The sequence below is a fragment of the Castor canadensis genome, chromosome 9 (genome assembly GCF_047511655.1).
Source record: "Castor canadensis chromosome 9, mCasCan1.hap1v2, whole genome shotgun sequence".
In the NCBI taxonomy this organism is placed as follows: Eukaryota; Metazoa; Chordata; class Mammalia; order Rodentia; family Castoridae; genus Castor; species Castor canadensis.
Window position 1 is genome coordinate 151,309,234 of NC_133394.1, and position 17,993 is coordinate 151,327,226.

The 17,993-nt window shown below is 46.0% G+C and overlaps 1 protein-coding gene across 3 annotated transcripts in view; it reads left to right on the top strand.

Moving 5' to 3' along the window:
* Positions 1-17,993, top strand: part of Tbc1d14 (TBC1 domain family member 14) — a 91,115-nt gene that overhangs the window by 44,728 nt on the left and 28,394 nt on the right. For 2 of the 3 annotated variants that reach the window (XM_074042671.1, XM_074042673.1), the window contains exon 4: positions 17,118-17,236. In XM_074042671.1, the coding sequence (XP_073898772.1) occupies positions 17,118-17,236 (119 nt within the window). Of the gene's footprint in view, positions 1-11,903; positions 12,051-17,117; positions 17,237-17,993 lie in introns of those variants that run through there. The other variant, XM_020165281.2, reaches the window with a different exon arrangement.

Consider the following 17,993-nt stretch of genomic DNA (forward strand, 5'->3'; position numbering starts at 1 on the left):
TATGGGATCCTGTCTTGAGCGATTACTATGTGCTAGTTTTAAATGACTCAGCCTTTGTATTTACAGTTCATTAAAACTCGTGATGATCCTATGAGGAAGATCCAGTTGTCGCCCTTGATCGTCTGCTCTGAGACACCAGGGCTGAGTGACTTGTGTAGCTAGGAAGTGGTAGACCTGGAGTGACACCCCAGGCCCTGGGCACTGCACTGAGGTCTCATTGCTGGCAGGGCTAGATAGATAGGGGAGCAGCATGAGTTTGAGGAGAACAGGCAGCGGGGACCCTGAGGGCTGAGCCCAGGGAGCAGCAAGGGGAGGCTGTTGGTGGGACCTGTGAGGTGCGCTGGTGCTCGGCTTTGACCCACGGCTTGTTCAGTTGAGGATGATGAGTTCATCCTGTGAGTCCACAAGAGAGGAAATGGAGTTGGCCTAGCTGAGGTCATTGTGGGTGCAGAGAGGTCTGCCTGTGAGTATTAACCAAATGCTGGTGACTGCTAGATGTGGGGTGTGTCCAGGTAAGGCAAGCACAGTGCTGGGGCTTCTCATGGGTTCCCACATGGTGTATTTTCCATGCCATGCCAAATCAAATTTGTTTCAGATGCTGTCTACCAGGACTCACTAAGCACATCAGCACTGGAATTCATTTTTGTAGCTAGCTGTTACATTTTGAATTGGAATTGTGTGTAGGCTTACACACAATTATTATTATTAGTCGTGCAGATGATTAAAATACAAGTTTGTGTGCAAAGCTCAACTATGTATTTCTTAAGAGTAGTTAAACTGTTGTAAAGTTTAAAAAAAATCTTCACTTTAAGAAGCAGTACCAATTACAATAAATAGATGTTTCCTTTTGACTCTTACTACCACTTACATCATGCTTGAAATTCTCTATCTTTTTAGTACCCTGGGTTTTGTTTGTTTGTTTGGTGAACTACATTGACTAGGCAGCTGACTGTGGTAATACAATACTGCAAAGACCATCTGGCTTCAGTCATCAATAATAAAGAACGTAACTCTACCTGCATGGGTCATACAGTCCGGTCTGTGACCTGTTTGCTTGTGCTTTGTGTCTTTGACCCTGTCATCTCTCATGTCCTGCCTCAAGCTGGCAAACCCACCAGGTATGGCCATCATCTCGGGAATTTGTATCTATTAACTTTTGCAAGATTCTATCAAGTAACTGTTTGCACAGATTTCAATCACTTAATAAATAATATAGTCACCAGAAGCAAAGACAGGGTTGGGCCTGCATGGCAAGGAGGCTTCTGGGCACTGGGGGTGAGTGGTGTCCCCACTGTACCTCTAGAGGCAGGGCTGGCGCCTGGAGTATCTATACTTGTGATCCAAGATACTGACTGTATAATTCCAGTAAAAAGTAATATGTAAGTGAGTCCTCAGGAAATGATTTATTCCTTTTCCTTCTCTCCTTAGATTTTTTTATTTTTTAATTTTCAAGAAGTAGAATCACATAGTGCTTTAAGATTTTTGAGCTAGGTGCCAGTGGCTCATGTCTATAATCCTAGCTACTTGGAAGGCTGAGATCAGGAGGATCATGGTTTGAGGCCAGTCCAGGCAAACAGTTCACAAGACCCCATCTGAACAGGAAAAAAAAAAGCTGGGTGTGTCCCCAGCCCCCTTTTTGCTTTGGTTTGTTTTTGAGGTGGGGTCTTGCCTTGGACTGCAGTGGTCCTTACCTACAGCTCCCTCATAGCTGGGATTATAGGCATGTATCACCATAGTGGTATACTGGGCCTTTGAAAGTGTTTATAACTTTATCTTGATGTAATTTCCAACTTTCTGGAAAGTTGCTGGAAGAAATACAAGGAACTCTCATGTATTCTTTGTCCAGATTTACATTTTGCTGCATTTGTGCTACTACTATTGCACACATGCAGTCTCAAACGTGCACATTTCTTCTGAAGCATCAGAACCAGGAATCAGAGGCACCATACCTTCTACCCCTAAATACACCAGCATGTGCCTAAGAACAGGGTGTTCTTTTACATAGTCACAGGGAAGTTGTCAAAGTCAGGAAACGTAACCCTGGCCCAAGCTGATTTTAAACAGCCTAGAATCACAGTTGCCCATTGTCCTTAAGCCCTGTAAAGTCGAATGTTGTGCAGGATCATGAGTGCCTTCACCATTGTCTCTAGTCTTTTTGTAATCTGGAACAGCTCTTCTGGTTTTGTCTCTCCCTACGCTGGCCTTTTTAGAGGGGCAGTTCCAGTTATTTTGTAGGTTGGCCCTCTGTTGGGGTGTGGTTAGAGTCACTGATGGATTCCCTGGTGCAGTGGTCTCAGCACTGTTTTCCTTGGCTGCCTGTAAGACTTCTTTTTCTCTATTTATCTTCAGCAATTTGGTTATGACTTGTCTGGATATGGACTTCTTAGGGTTTGTCCTGTTTGAGGGGTTTCTGAGTTTCCTGAATGCAACCATTATTTATTCCAGCATTTTCAGCATCACATTCTCTCTCCTCTTCTTCTGAGACTCCAGTGACACACACTTAAGACTTTTTAGTATGTTCTCAAGGTTTTCTCCTCGTCTTTACCTTTTTATTCTGCATCATTCAAATTGAATAGTTTCTACTGCTCTGTCTTAAATTCACTCTTTTCTCTAGCAACTGAGCCAGTCCAGTTAGCTATTTCAGTCATTGTATTGTTCAGTTGTGAAATTTCCATTTATGGGAACTGGACATGTAGCTCTGTGGTACAGCTCTTTACTAGCATGTGTGTGACCCAGGGTTTCATACCAGCTACAATGGGAAGCCAAAAATAGGAGGACCACAGTGCAGGCCAATCTGGGCAAAAACTGAGACCCTATCTCCAAAAATAACCAGAGCACAAAGGGCTGGAGGTGTGGCTGAAGTGGTAGAGTATCTGCCTAGCAAGCACGAAGTCCTGAGTTCAAAACCTAGTACCACCAAAAAATCCCCAAAAAGAACATGAACTTTGGAGTCAGACTGTCTGGGTTTTTTATCCCAGCTCTGCCACAACTTGGCTCTGTGACTTTGGATGCTGCTTAACCTTTCTGAGCCTCACTTTCTAGCATTTGAAGAGAAATCAGACCTATTTCCAAGGTGGTAAGGATTAAAAGAATCAATCTCTAGCATGTGCTCGGAAGAGCACTGAAGTAGTAAGTGCGCGTTACTGTTTTCATCGTTCTCTCCTATGGCAAGTCAGCTCTGAACAGCCAGAAAGAGAGCACAAGGTGAGGGGATGAGCTCGTTTCCTTGTTCAGCACTGTGCCATGCAGTAGCACGGCAGTCAGGGTGAGGTGCTTGCCTGCATCCAGAGCCTGGATTGAGCGAGGGGATGGTGTATGTGCACCAGCCAAGAGCCCTGGATCTGATTTCCAGCTTTACCACCTTTTTCACATGATCTTGGGCCTGTTGATTGTTCTGTCCCTTGTCTGCTAAATGCATTATGATACCTGCTTGCTAGATTGCTGTTACTTAAGAGATGCTGTAGGTGGTACGTTTTTGCCCAGGGTGTAACAGCACAGCCTGTGGCCCAGAGCTAGTCAAGGAGTGGCTGTTGTGACTCTTCATTAATAAACAGGCCCGATTTGTGATGGTGCTCTGTGTGGTCTGCCCGGGGCACACCTGACCCCATTCTCTTGGCTTGGGCCTTCTTGACTTCAATATTTTGAGGAATGCTGAAATGTTACTTTCAGTTACCTTTTCAAAGTTCATAAAAATTTTGCAAATTAAGTCATGCTTTCTGTTAGCTTACACTATGATTTCAGAATGTTTCTTTTCAGGAGAAACAAAAAGGGCCAAGGGGTAAGAGCGTCACAGTAACACCATGGCCACGTGGTCACCACCTGGCATTTGTGAGAATACAAGTCCTCAGATCTCACACATCCAACGCACTGAAACAAATCCAGGCTGGCTCCCAAAGCCATGCTTACAGCTCCGCAGCTAATCCTAGTGCATGCTCAAATTTAAGAGCCCTTGCTGTGCTTATTGGAATTGTTGAATACAGGAAGAAAATAGTCTGCTGGCTAAGTGATGGGCCCAAAGCATGCCAGCTTGCAGACTCTGGTAACTGCTAGTGAACTGGAGAAGATCTTGAGAATGAAGGTGAGGAGACGGCACTTGAAGTACTGCTTTCAGGCCTCTGCCCACAGGATTTTGCATGGACTAGGGCTCTGGCCAGGCTGGCCAGTGTGGTAATGGTGTCTTGGAAGTGCCGTGTGCATAAGGAGGCCCTTCTTTCTTGGGTTCCTTGGTTCTTTTGTTTGCTCCAGTTTTGAGCTGTCAGGATTATAATGAAGGACAAGACTTACTTGACCCTTGCCTTTGTTGGAATTTACCGTTGATCAAAGAAAGACATTTTCATAAAATTAATTAATTGCAGTTGTAACAGATGCTGTGAAGAAGTCCAGAGTTCAGTGATCCATAGAGGAGTTTTTGCACATTTCCCTGAATTGAGGTTTTCAAGTGATTGCCAGTTGCCCAGTAAAGCAGTCAGTTCTCAGCCCTTGTTCTCCTGGACCCATCAGTAGCATTGCCTCAGCTGCCCTCGCCCTGCCCTACCAGGCCTCCCACTCTGTCTCCTTTCTAGTTTATTTTGCTGCATCGCTTTGCAGGCCCTAAGTTGCGGGGCATCTCTTAGGGACGTCCCTCCATGGACAGCCCCACATTTATCTCCAGTTTGGACCTTTTAACTCCAAATCTAGGTGCCCAGCTGCCTGAAAGCCCTTTGAAAAACATTTGAAGTGTAAATGTTAGAGGTCAGGGCTGGAAACTTGTGCTGCTTTAGAACAGAGTTTGTGAATCTCTTAGACACAAGACTGTGTTCCTAGGCTTGAGGAATTGGCACTAGTGTCAGGAAATGAGGTTGAGCAGAAAGTGTTAAGTCCTGGTTGGGCTCCAAGGCAGCCGCAGGTTTCCACAATGATAGCTGCAGGAAAGGGCAGGCATGTAGATTTCAGTATCCTAGATGAAACTGTCAGATAGTAAAGAGGGTACCTGGCCTGCTGTGTTTGGGTTTATACAACCCAGAGTGTCTTGGGTGGCCTTCTGGAGTTTTAATTCAGCTCTTAGCTTTTAGAGATCCCCAGAAGATAGCAAAACCAGAGGAGCTTTGAATGCCATTTGTTCTCCTCATCTCTGGGTTCTGAGAAGTCTGGACTATTCCGAAAGTCACCAAACATTACAGATCCCAGGCAGGATAAGTGTGCGTGGTCAGTGGGAGTAGCAGGTTGCAGGCGTACAGGCAAATAGCAACAAGAAGAAAACTACCTTCATTTTCAACAGCCCCTGTGTCTTTGAAAAAATGGGTTTGAATGAGCTTACAGAAATAGAGCAGGTCCTAGTTCTGAATACAGTGGAATCAGCACATTTCAGCCTGTCATCTCGGCATACGCAGCTTAAAAACCTGAACAGAACACACAGAGCAACTCTTTGAGGGGCTGGAAAGTAAATGGTAAGGTGAATTGGGGAAGAGGATGAGAATTTGAAGTCCTGCTGAATTGACACTGAGTTAACCAGTTTTTCCCCTGCTGATATTGCCCAAGCTGAACTTAGGCAGCCCCAGCCCTCAGTGCCCTCACAGAGGTGAGCCCAGCAGAGGCTCAGCAGTGTGGTCTGAGGAGTGGGTCCGTCACTCAGAGGCAAAAACCCTTTTTTGCATTATTTTTCCCTGTATTCTCTTGCACCCCAGCCCTTGGCAAGAACAAAAGGGGCTGTGAGGCCAAAATTGTCAGGAAAGGTAGCTGATGAGAACATCTTTGATCTCGGGAAGGTGGGTGCGCCTCTAGTTTATTATCTCTTGTTACCACCTGGCTGTGATGAGGACACAGTGGTGTGCAGCTAGATAACAGAGCAGGGGGCACAAACCAGAGAACACCAGGGAGATTGGAGAGAAAAGTGCAGGGAAGTGGCCTTGCAGTTGCTAGGAACTCCCAGACTTCCTGCCAAGTCGGGGTACATGGATCTGACCTTAAGTAGCATGTGTAGATGTCCACAGAGAAAACATTGGGATAGACCACATGCACCCCCTAACTGGTCCACTAGGTGGTGCACATGCGGGATAGATCTAAAAGGAGCAAAAACTGCAGATTGTAATCACAACTCACAGAAGGCCGGTTGGACCTGGTGTCTGCAGTCCAAAGGACCGCTCGTTCATCAGGACAACATTAATGTTTACACAGGAATGGAGCCTCGTAACACAATATGCCAAAATTATAGGATGCAGTTTAAAAGTACCTGGCTTATGAAGTAGGATTGTCTTGACAATCAACAGATAGCAATCCCAAAGCTACACAGATGTTGGCATACTTTAAAGCAGGCATTATAAAAATGCTCCAACAAGTAGGGGAAAATCTCTTGAGGTAGGAAAATATAAAGTATTATAAATAAATAGAAAATATAAGAACTTAATGGATTTTTTTTTTGTGGTGTTGGGTATGAAACCCTGGGTCACACACATGCTAGTAAAGAGCTGTACCACAGAGCTACATGTCCAGTTCCCATAAATGGAAATTTCACAACTGAACAATACAATGACTGAAATAGCTAACTGGACTGGCTCAGTTGCTAGAGAAAAGAGTGAATTTAAGACAGAGCAGTAGAAACTATTCAATTTGAATGATGCAGAATAAAAAGGTAAAGACGAGGAGAAAACCTTGAGAACATACTAAAAAGTCTTAAGTGTGTGTCACTGGAGTCTCAGAAGAAGAGGAGAGAGAATGTGATGCTGAAAATGCTGGAATAAATAATGGTTGCATTCAGGAAACTCAGAAACCCCTCAAACAGGACAAACCCTAAGAAGTCCATATCCAGACAAGTCATAACCAAATTGCTGAAGATAAATAGAGAAAAAGAAGTCTTACAGGCAGCCAAGGAAAACAGCGTATTACTCACTGGGGAGTTTATAACTTGACACTGAGTTTCTCATCAGAAGCCACAAGGCCAGCAGAAAGGGAAACAGCATTTTTAGAATGCTGAAAGAAAAAATGCCACCCAGAATTCCGTATCAGGAACGAAGGTGAAATAAAAATATTCTTAGGTGAAGGAAAGCTAAGAGCATTTGTGACCAGCAGACCTGCTGTAAAAGACTTGCTAAAGGAAGGAAAGTTGTTCACATAGAAGGGTCATTGTACAGAGGAAACTTGGAAGACAGGAAGGAGGAGGAACAGGAGTGCTAAATACCTGCACCGGATATAGTAGGCTGGTCTTCTCTCAGTGAGTTCTTTAAAAATATGTTTGGCTGAAAGCAAAAATTAGTGTTGTCTGGGGTATGAGATGTGAACATAAGTGTACATCAATGCAGTGTGTAAGGCAGCTGAAATATAAAGGGGGAAGGGATATGGCGATAAAATTTCCAATTCCATGGGAAGTGGCAAAATGCTGATTCCAACTAGATTATGGAAAACTAAACTGCTAAACTATGCAAAAAGATAGTCTAAAACACAACAAGTAAGTTAAAATGGGGCTCAAAAGTTAAAAAAACAACCTAAATTAAGGCAGAACAAAGAGAAACAAATAATGTAGTAGATTTAAGTTCACACATCAAATTACATTAAATGAAAATGGTGTGAGCTCACCGATTGTGTGTCTCAGTACCCAGCTTGGACAGCTTATCAGAATGGGTTTAAAAAAAGTTTAAAAAAAAAAAAGAAAGAGAAAAAGATGGGGTTGGGGTGTGGTTCAGTGGTAGAATTCATGCTTAGCATGCATGAGATCCTGGGTTCAATCTCTAGCACCCCCTGAAAAAGATGGGTCTATTAATATAAAAAGCTAAGAAAAAAGACTTCAGAACAAAGAAAATTACCTTTTCGTGATGAAGAGGGACATTGCCTATTGCAGACATAGCCATCCTAAGTGAATGTGTACCTAACAACAAAGCTGCTAAAACTGTTAGAACAAGTGGGCAGGCCCACATTTATAACTGGAATGTCAGCGCTTCTTTCCAGACACAACTGGAAGAACTGCTGTAGACGGAATCAGTCAGGACACAGAACAAACGAACCCCACCATCCTCCAGTTGGATCTCGCTGACCTTTACAGAACACTCCACCCTCCAGCAGTAGAAGAGCACAAATCTTTCCAAATGCACACAGAACATTCACTAAGGTAGACTGTGTCCTGGGTTATAAAAGAACTAAAACTGTGAAAGGATTGAAGTTACACAAAATATGTTCTTTGACCACAGCAGTGCTAGACCAGAAACCAGTGGCAAAAAGATACTAGGAACTGCTCCGAAAACGTGGACATTGAACAGGCAGAAATCTTCTAAGTTAATTATCGGTCAATGAGGAAGTCACAAAAATTAAGAAATATTTTGAAGTGAACAAAAATACAACATGTCAAAATGTGTAGGATGCAGTGTTTGAAAGGGAAATTCATAGCATTAAAATGCTCATCTTAGAAGAAAGGTTTCATATCAATAATCTAAGTTTCTATCTTAAGAAATTATAAACCCAAAGCAAGCAAGAGGAAGCAAGCGATGAGCATAAGAACAGAAATTAAATTAGAACTGAAAAGTGATAGGCAGCAGGACCAAAATGCTGGCTCCGTGAATTGATCAGGATCCTGACCAAACTCTAGCTAAATCCACAAACTGCTGACAAAAGGAACGAAAAAGGGGAAACCACCATGGGCCCTGTAGAAATGAAAGGGAGAAAAGAATGGTTTGAGTACCTTTCTGTTCTTAAGTTTGGTGACTTAGATGAAATGGCCAGTTTCCTTGAAAATTAGAAATCAAAGCTCATCCAAGATAAAAGAAGGAAAAATAATATTTAAAACCATCTAAAAAAGACACCTTGAGGCCCACATGGTTTCACTGTTGAATTCCCCCTACCATTTAAAAAAACTGTAGTTTTAGAAGATGTGAGAACCCTTCTGGACTCACTTCATGAGGCCAGTATTACCCCGACACAAAACCAGACAAATACAGTACCAAAACGACAAACTCTCGGCCAGTAGCCCATATGAACACACATACCTGTCATTGTTGGAATAATGTACAGTTAAAACTGTGTAAGTAGTGCTCAGCTCTCGAATATGAGCTGGAAACTGTTGTTAAAGTAGCTGCAGGATGCAGCCTCTGGAAGAAATGTGCAGTGTGTTAGGGAGTGCGTCCTAGCATGAACTTATACATACATAGCCACATCGCGCCTGCACTTAACTTCAGTGAATCTGTGGATCCTGGTGCTGGCCCCGCTGGCTGTCCTCTAAAGTGTTAGGGCACTGGATATTGGGCTGGAGGTCCTAGTGAGGGCAGTGGGTTTGGAGGGGCTAAGAGCTCCTGTCTCTGTGTTCAGCCTTCTTCCAGCTGCAGGCACTATTTCTAGAAAGGCATCTTTAACACTCACCCCACCCCAGAATGGGCCAGAGTCTGCTGTGGGTCCCCTCCCCAACCTCAGCTTTCCCTGTAGTGCCACCAAGCTATAGTGTAGACATTGTCTGTTTGCTGGTTATGAGTGACTCAGGGCAGGGACCTTGTTCCCCTCTATTCCTTGGACCAAGCACTTTGAGTGCTTGCTGTAAGGAAGGAAAGGAAGGACAAACAGCTTGATGTGGTGGTACACTGATTCCACAGATAGTTGAATGCTGCCTCTGCTTCATGCTTTACCAGGTCTTCCAGCCAGCTTAGCGGTTTTAGAGCCTGGCAAGAGAATGTGAGTCAAATGAGCATGTAATTTTGAGTTGTGATGAGTACCACCAGACTAGGGCCTGGTGTAGGAGAGAGGGTGTGGGCCTTGCTGTGGCTGTGGCTGAGGCAGATGGGGTGTGTTTGTGAGGATGCCTGCTGAAGGTGAGAACTGAAGACTGCCACTCAGCCTTCTCACTAGTTTCTTCCCCTGTGAAGAAAAACTTCAAGGAACAATTTAATGATAAGCAGTACACTCCACTTAGGTCAACAGTCGTTGACATGTGGCCATATTCACCTTATTTGTCTCTTTTTATCTCTAGAACATCAGACCCCAGAGAGTAAGTTGCAGGTGTTATGTTCTTACTCTGAAATACTTCAGCACACAGCTCTTAAGAGTAACGTCGTTCTACAACAATATGAACTATTACCTAAGAGAATTACACAACAGCACCTGGTACCTGACCGTGGTACCCATCAGCTGTACCAAACCATGCTTTTTTTTTTGGTAGTACTGGGGATTGAACCTTGAACCCAGGGCATTGTGTATGCTAGGCAGATGCTCCACCACTCAGCTACTCAGCCCTGGGATGCTTTTTCTCAACAAGGCCTTCCCTAAACCTGCTGGCCAGAACCAATCTCTCCTTTTACCCTGTTACTTTTTTTTTTTTTTGAAATCCTATTAACATTTTAAAAATGTCTTCATTGCTGGTGGCTCACACCTGTAATCCTAGCTACTGGGGAGGACAGAGATCAGGAGGATGGAAGTTCAAAGCCAGCCCTGGCAATAGTTCAAGAGACTTGAGAGTTTCCATCATGAGAAACAGCCGGTGGAGTGGCACCTGCATGGCAAGTGTGAGGCCCTGAGTTCAAACTCCAGTAACACCAAAAAAAAAAAAAAGGCTTTATTGAAGTATAACTAATTTACCACAAAATCTACTCATTACAAATATTCAGTGATTCTTAATACGTCTATATAGTTACTCACCTGTCATTGCAATTTAGAAGATTTTTCATCACCCAAAGTTCCAGAGTCATTTTCATGTCTATTTCCCAGGTGGTCTCCACTCCCACCTCCAGGCATATATGTTGATTTGCTTTCTCTCTAGAAAGTTGCCTTTTTACACTTTTTTTTTTTTATTCCAGTTACTGGGGCTCTAACCCAGGGCTTTGTGCATTAGAGAGTTGCCTTTTTAAGACATTTTCTACAAATGGGCCATGCAGATTTCTTTGGTCTGGTGTCTTTCACTTACATTTTGTGTTTGAGGTTCATGAGTAGCAGTCTTGCCGGCAGCCTGTTTCTTTCACTGCTGTTTATCACTTGTGGACATCTGGATTGTTCTTACTTTGGTCGTTATGCACAATGCTGTGAAGTTTTGAATGCATGTCTTTTTATGGAAGTATTTCTCTTGAGTAGGTTCTTAGGGGTATGATAGGTGTCTGTTGAATTATATAAGAAACTGTCAGACTTTTCCAAAGCAGCTGCACTTCTTACAATTCCTCTTCCTCCCAAGGATTTAGGAGAATTCCAGCTTCTCCACACCAGTGCTGCCACTTGCCGTTGTGTTTTGATTTTATCCTTTGGGTCTCACTGGCTTCTTCTGAGTGAGGAAGTTTCTCACTCAGGTGATTTGGAAATTCCAGAAAACCAGCTGAGGGAAAGCCTTCATAGGACCCGTGTGTGAGGGCCCATCAGGGACAGACAATAGTGTTGCTTGACACTGAGTTTGTTCTTGCTGATCTTGCTGTGAGTTTGGCCTTACTGGGCACAGGACTGGTGGGCGCACCAGAAGGAATTTTGACCCTTAGGCAACTTTAAAGATTTTTTTAAATTAGGGTATAAAGTGGCATGAGCTGAAGGGCACTATTCAATTTTGATGAATGCACGTGAGGATAACCATTGTTACTCCCACCCCCCCAAGTTTCTTGTGCCCCTTCCCAATCCCGCGAAGCAACCGTTAGTGGGTTCTGTCAGTGCATTTGTGTGTGCGTGTACCCCAGCGTGGTAAGTTAAACCCACCGCAGAACCAGAAAGAACCTCAGGAGGGGACCGGAAGTGAGCAGCCGCTGCCTCCAAGTTACCGCAAGCCCGTAAATAACAATCCTTTGATTTTTCTGGGTTTACAGTTGGAGCTGGCTGGCTCTCGGTGGTCAGGACGGTGGCCCGGGCCCTCTGAGCCGCAGTCTCCGTCCAGGAGCGGGGCTGGGGAGGAGCCGCGAGCCCAACGCCGGGCCCGCCCTTCCCCTTCAGGGCGCAGCGCCGATCGCGATCGCGATCATCCGATCCGATCCGCGGCGTCTGCGCGCGATTGAGCCGCCTGCCGCCCCGCCCGCCCGCGCCCCGCGGTCTGGAGCGTCCCTTGTCGGCGTCCTAGGCTGGAGGGAGGCCGGCCTCCGCTCCGCTCGCTGGGCATGGAGCCGCCGGCCGTGCGCCTCTGAGGCCCGGCGTTCATGGTGAGTCCTTCGCAGCCCCCGCCAAGCCCCGGCCTGCCCCGCAGGGCCTACGCGGCCCTGTGTGCATGTGTGCATGTGTGCCTGGCTGCAGGTGCACGCACACCGCACGCATCTGTCTCCTCTCACCCACCGGACCGACCTTGCTCTGACGGCCGTGAGACGCCTCCTTCGCCGGCATCTTTGTGTCTGCGTTCCGCATGACTTTTTCCAGGGGCCAGGCTTAATGAGTACAGTGAGAGACGGAGAGAGCGTGTGAGCGCGTCCTTCCAGCCCTCATTCTCACCTCATGCCATGACACCCTTTCCCAAGGCCAGGTCAGTCCAAGCCAGGGCCACCTGGAGGCTGAGTGGCCTTGCTGGGTCTGGGGGAGACGGACAGGATGCGCCACCCTGAGTGCTCCAGGGCAGACTGCAAGAGCCACCTGGCTTCCTAGAACCCAGCTCAGTTTCGGTACATTTCACTCACCAGTCCATACATTAACTTTTATGCTCTTGATGCTTTGTAAGAAATCTGACAATTAGAGACGGCCCCTGAGAGCTCCTGCCCCAAATGCCAACTTTGCAGGTAACTTAGAACGGTTTCGGGAGAATGCCATGGGCAGGAAGGGGTAGATAACAGCACTTGAGAAGGAGATCCTGCGTGCCTAGGGGCTTTACCTACGGGGTGGCCAAGGTGCAGTGGTTGCCAGCACTGTCTCCTTTAGAAGGCTATGCACCCATAAAATCCATACAGGGCTCTCTGCCCTCCAAATGGCAGAACAGCTCCCAGATCCTAGAACAGCACCCCTTTCCAAAATACTTGCTTGTTAGAAACAGCAAGGTGTGAAACCAGCTATGCTGTGTTAGCAGTTTAGGCTCACTTGGTCTTTGTCATAATGTTATTAAGTACTCTTAGAGAAATATTTTGAAAATGAATTTCATAGTAATGCAGTGATAGCCACGCTTCTGTTGTTTTCTGGGTACCTGCTGTGGCTACATGTCTCACACTTATTCCTTCTCATCTAAACTTACCTTTAACAGACATGGAAATAGACTTAATGGGGATGGTTCATCTCTAGTGCTTTCCCTGCCGGCTGCCTGGGTGCTGGGCCTGAGCAGACGTGGTGACTGCACCATCGTTAGTTCAAGTCTGTCTTTCAGGGTGCCATATGGGTGTCCCTATTCCAGACAATCTTCCTGGACCCCTGGTATGATTAACAGCTGATCTTGTGACTGTGGGCCGCTGAGTCAGAGATGCCAGCCCAGATTCTGATGGATGGCCCTTTTTCCTCCTCGCTAGAATGGATTTACTGGAAGCCAGGGGCTTCTACTGGTCAGGTTATTGGCATGTGTGGCTATCTTTTTGGCATTCTTCCAGCTCCATAAGTAGTATTGATGACCCATCTTGTCTTTCTGCTTGGAATACTTTCTTATCATCCTGATCTTTTCCCTTTTATCACAAATGTCCATTCAGGCAATTTGGATTTTTTTGGTCTTTTCTGACAAGTTTTAAACCTAATTTAGTTGTTGAGCAGTGCTTTTCTCCTGGCCCTTAACCCTGGGCAGCTCTGCAGGTGAGGGCCACCCTGCTGTTGGTGTATCAGTGGGTTCCCCGCACTCACAGTCTTCTTGTACCCCTATACCAAGCCTAGCTCTTCCCCTCTCTCCTGGGGCTGTCTCGCCTGCTCTCGGGAGCTGCTTGTGGAGACCACCGTACCTCGGCAGAACAATTTCCACTTAGGATCCTTCCCTTTTTAAAATGCTCTTGCTCACTCACCCTCCATCCTGCTTCTGGTGCCCCCAGGCCACTGCCTGTGCTGTCAGAAGGGCTCTCCCTGTGGCCTCTGCCTAGACCTTATCTTTGCTCAGATGGTAACCATTATAGGATGCTTTGCCTGTTTTTTTGTGGCCCCCTATTGCCTGTTGTTCACTTTAGTGTGTTCCTCATGGTCTCTCCTGTATGGTAGCTTCTGCCCACACCTGTTGCCCCTTTAGACTGATCCCTGCAAAGCTGGGGACTGAGGGTCTCCTACTAAAGAGCCAGGCCCCTCTTGTGACTTCTTCATAAATGAACTTCCTCTTTTCTCATGGTCTCCTTTCTGTTCATCCAACTGAATCTGCTTTGCTCTGGACCCAGAACCTTCTAGTTCATTAGTGCACACATCACAGCTTCGCCCCTGCTTAGTAGCATCATGTTGTGTGTGTGCCACTGCTGCAGTGGCCTGGTATTGGCGTCCCCAGCAGTATTCATTATGAGCAGCTCAGAGCAGGGGTGTTGAACCAGGATGCTGCTCAATCAGTGCTTGCACACTGTTTTGATATGACTCCCAGTTAGACAATTTGAGACTCAGTGCTGTCAGCAAATAGATGCAGCTAGACATGGAGCTAAAACAAACTGCCCTTGCTATGTGCACTCAACTCTTTATTGGTTCATTTAAAAAAGGCCACTACACTGAGTCTCACTAGGACTTTGGAGAATCCTATTCTGAACTTCCCTCTGTGAGGCTGGCCAGGGTGGGTTGGGAGCAGCCTCTTGGCTGGGCAATTTGTGTTACTGATTAGCCTGCAGGGCTTTTGATCAGTCAGCAATGAAAGCAATGTTACTCACGTCCAACTTCCTAACTTGGTTGCATGCAGGAGAAACTTTGTAGTGATCAGCTGGACTGAGCTGAGGAATCCACGGATTTTGCTTGACACTCAGAGAGGACTCAGTCCTTTTGTGGGCAGCCAGCCATCTTGCATGTGTTTTCCCATGTAGCCATCACAATGATCGTTACAGTCACTGCCATGCGATAAGCCTAGTGACTTGTTGAAGATCAAAGCCAGGCCTTAGAACTCTGTCTTTTTGTTCCTGAGTCTTAGCTCCTGCCGTGTCATGTGCTGACCCTATGTTGATAATCCATAAGTGAGCATGGCTCCTCTAGGGTGTTTACCTTTCCAGGACCCTTAGAGCGAGTTCCTCTTCTTAAGCCTGAACTTGGTTTGTCTGGTTGGACAGTGAGCTTACTGTGGATACCTAGGTGGCAAAAGGAGAACAACTAGGTTTGGGCCAGGACCTGTGGGGCATTCCCAACGTCATTCCATTCCTATTTGGAAATGCTACCTGGGATTTCAAGTTGGAGCAGGCCAGGTCTCATCTGTCGTTTTAATCATGCATCATTCGGTGATGAAACATTGCTGTTTGACCTCGCATCTGTGCTTGTTCTGTGCTCATGAACAGGCTGCTGTCAGGGTTGAAAGCTTTACTGAGACTGAACGTGAAGTGATCACTTCCCATTTCTGTCTGAGAAGCTACCTGCAAGAGTTCTGCGGGGAAATGTGGCTGCAGGACCAAATGCTTGGTGTCTGCCCCAGCTTCTCCGTTCTGACCTGCAGGGCAGGTCAGTGACATCTCTGGGTCTCTGCAGTCCCATGTGGGACTCTCTTTGAGATGCTCTCTTTGAGATACTCCTCAATATCATGTTCAAGGCCTTGACCTGTTGTTGTTACTGGTGATGGTCCGAGGTACTCACTGAAGAAACACCGGATATTTGGTTGTGGATCGGGACATTCACTTCCTTTGGTTCCTGCCTTTTCTGTCTGCTACTTGCAGACTGCAGGACTCCTTGATTGGCGTTTGGCACAGGAGTGTGCTTTTGTGCTCCATGTGCTCACTGCGGGCCCAGGGGAAACAGCTAATGGTGTGTACTGCTCAGGCTCATGCAGAGGAGGAAGCACATGGAAAGAGGCCTCCAAGTCTTGGGTCGTCTGACTTTGGCCAAGGTCTTTCTGGCCTTGGCATGCCAGTCAGGCCAGGCTCAACAGATGAGTAGCACTTTATGGGGTAGTTGTTTCAGTCCTCGTCAGGTGTGACATGCCCCAGAATTTTTCTCAGTACTCAGCTTTGATGGCCTTCCTGCAGTGTTGAAGATGTTGACATTCAGGTACTAGACTCTAAGCTTCTGCTGTGCTTGACATGGTAGGTGCTCTCAGAAGTTTGGATCCATGAGCCAGTGAGTGTGTTTTCTCAGTTTCAGGTAGTGAAGGTAATTTTAGTACATCATGGAACCACTGAAAGTCAGGGTGTGCAGGGGTGTGACCTCTAGCTGTGAGTATCCAGGTGAACAGAAACTGCCCCACCTATCCACTTTTCTTAGCCTCAGTATTTAGAGGAAATAATTTTTTCCTTTCTACTCTTTAGAACCCTCAGTATGCCTTTCTGGCTGAGTGAATAATTGCTTATGAAATACTCTTACCAACAATGTCCCTCTTGACAACTGGTGTCAATAAAATCCATCTAGCAGTTAACACTGCTTGATGATATGCTGCTTCTGTCCTCTTTAGTGGGTAGTGAGAGCTTAGATTCACTCCAAGTTTGTCCTGCCTTCACAACTGGATCATCTTCCCTGGGTGTGGAAGAAGGGTGGGGGTAGGGGTTCTGAGAACCTTATCTAATGGGCAACAAGAAAATACTGTCTTTTGATATTGCAGGGAGTTAAAAGCATGTGTACACACACACACACACACACACACACACACACACACATATACACACTCCCATAAGAAGCATCAGCTTGCTCTCTTGCACTCTTCTGTCTGGGTGTTTGGAATGTGGGTCACCGAGTGTGACTAAGCTTTTGTGGTTGCATCCATGGAACAGGTTTGTGACTCAATGGGTATAGAGGTTGCTCTTAGATTTCCAGGACGCAGCAAATTTATTTACATTATAATTTGGAGTGATGGCTTCCTGGTGGCCATTACAGCATCAGTTAAAATTTACAGTTTCCGGAAGACAGAGAACACACTTCTCACCCATAAGCAAAGGAGGCCTACACCAGTGTTGAGGGTCCTTACAAAGGGGGCGCTTTGATGACCAGACCCTTTGTAACTTCCTCACCAAGAAGAGAATGTGTAGGCTTCAAGACACAAAGCAGTGGTCTGAGCTGAGGGCTGTGGGACCTGTCTGGTTGGTGTTTTCTTCTTCTGTGTAGCAGGAAAGGCCTCCAGGGCATCATCCTCACAACAAATTTAAATGGCTTTCTCTACAAAGCAACTTTCTGGTGATAGCAAAATTGGCTAGGCCCACAGTCCCCTGGTTTCTTTGTCCTAGGAACATGAAGACAAGGCTGGAAGCCCGAGCAGACCGCCCTCCCCGAAGCAGAATGTGAGGAAGAACCTGGATTTTGAGCCACTTTCCACCACCGCCCTCATCTTGGAGGACAGACCCGCGTGAGTCTTAGGAAGGCTCTGAATTGTCTGCCTCGGCAGTAAGGCAGCTCGCCAGGCCCTTTTCATTAGAAAAGAACAGGGTCGGGGAGGGAAGAAGAGCAGCCATGTCACTTGTTATCCCCCACGTCAGCATGGGTCCTAGGGTGATATCACATGGCTATAGCATAGAAGTTTTATCCAGGCTTTTCCATTCAAGCAGTTTCTCTTTTTAGTTTATCATTTAAGAATACTTACGTAGCTGCTATAAATGCTAGACTGGTTTGTAACTGCACAAAGCCCTGGAAGTGTGCTCCAAGGTGTTTTGAAAGCATCTTGGTATTACAGGACACTACTCACGCTGGCCTTGCAGGATTCCTTGGGATCACAGTGTACAGGCTGTGGCTGGTCTTAGATAGGGCTCCTCTCCCTGGACCTCTGTTTCTCCACTGTGTGATGAAATCATTTGCTCCATTGTTCCAGGTCACAGCAGATCCCTTTCTAATGACTGAGGTTCCGTAGAACACTGTTGGAATAGAAGGCCTCTGCTTAAAAAAGAACAAAAAAGATACTAAAACATCAAGCTAGTTAATCCCTAAGACCCCTGTCCATTCCTGAAATTTAAAACAGGTGAAGTCTAAAGAAGAAGTCTGTCTCCTACTGTTAAGTCTTAGTTCTTGGAAACTGGGAATGAGGAAACTCTTAGGTGCAGGACTGGCAAGTTTGGACATGACGACCAGGCCTTTTAGTGCTCTGAAACAGGGACTAGGGGCTTTTTATG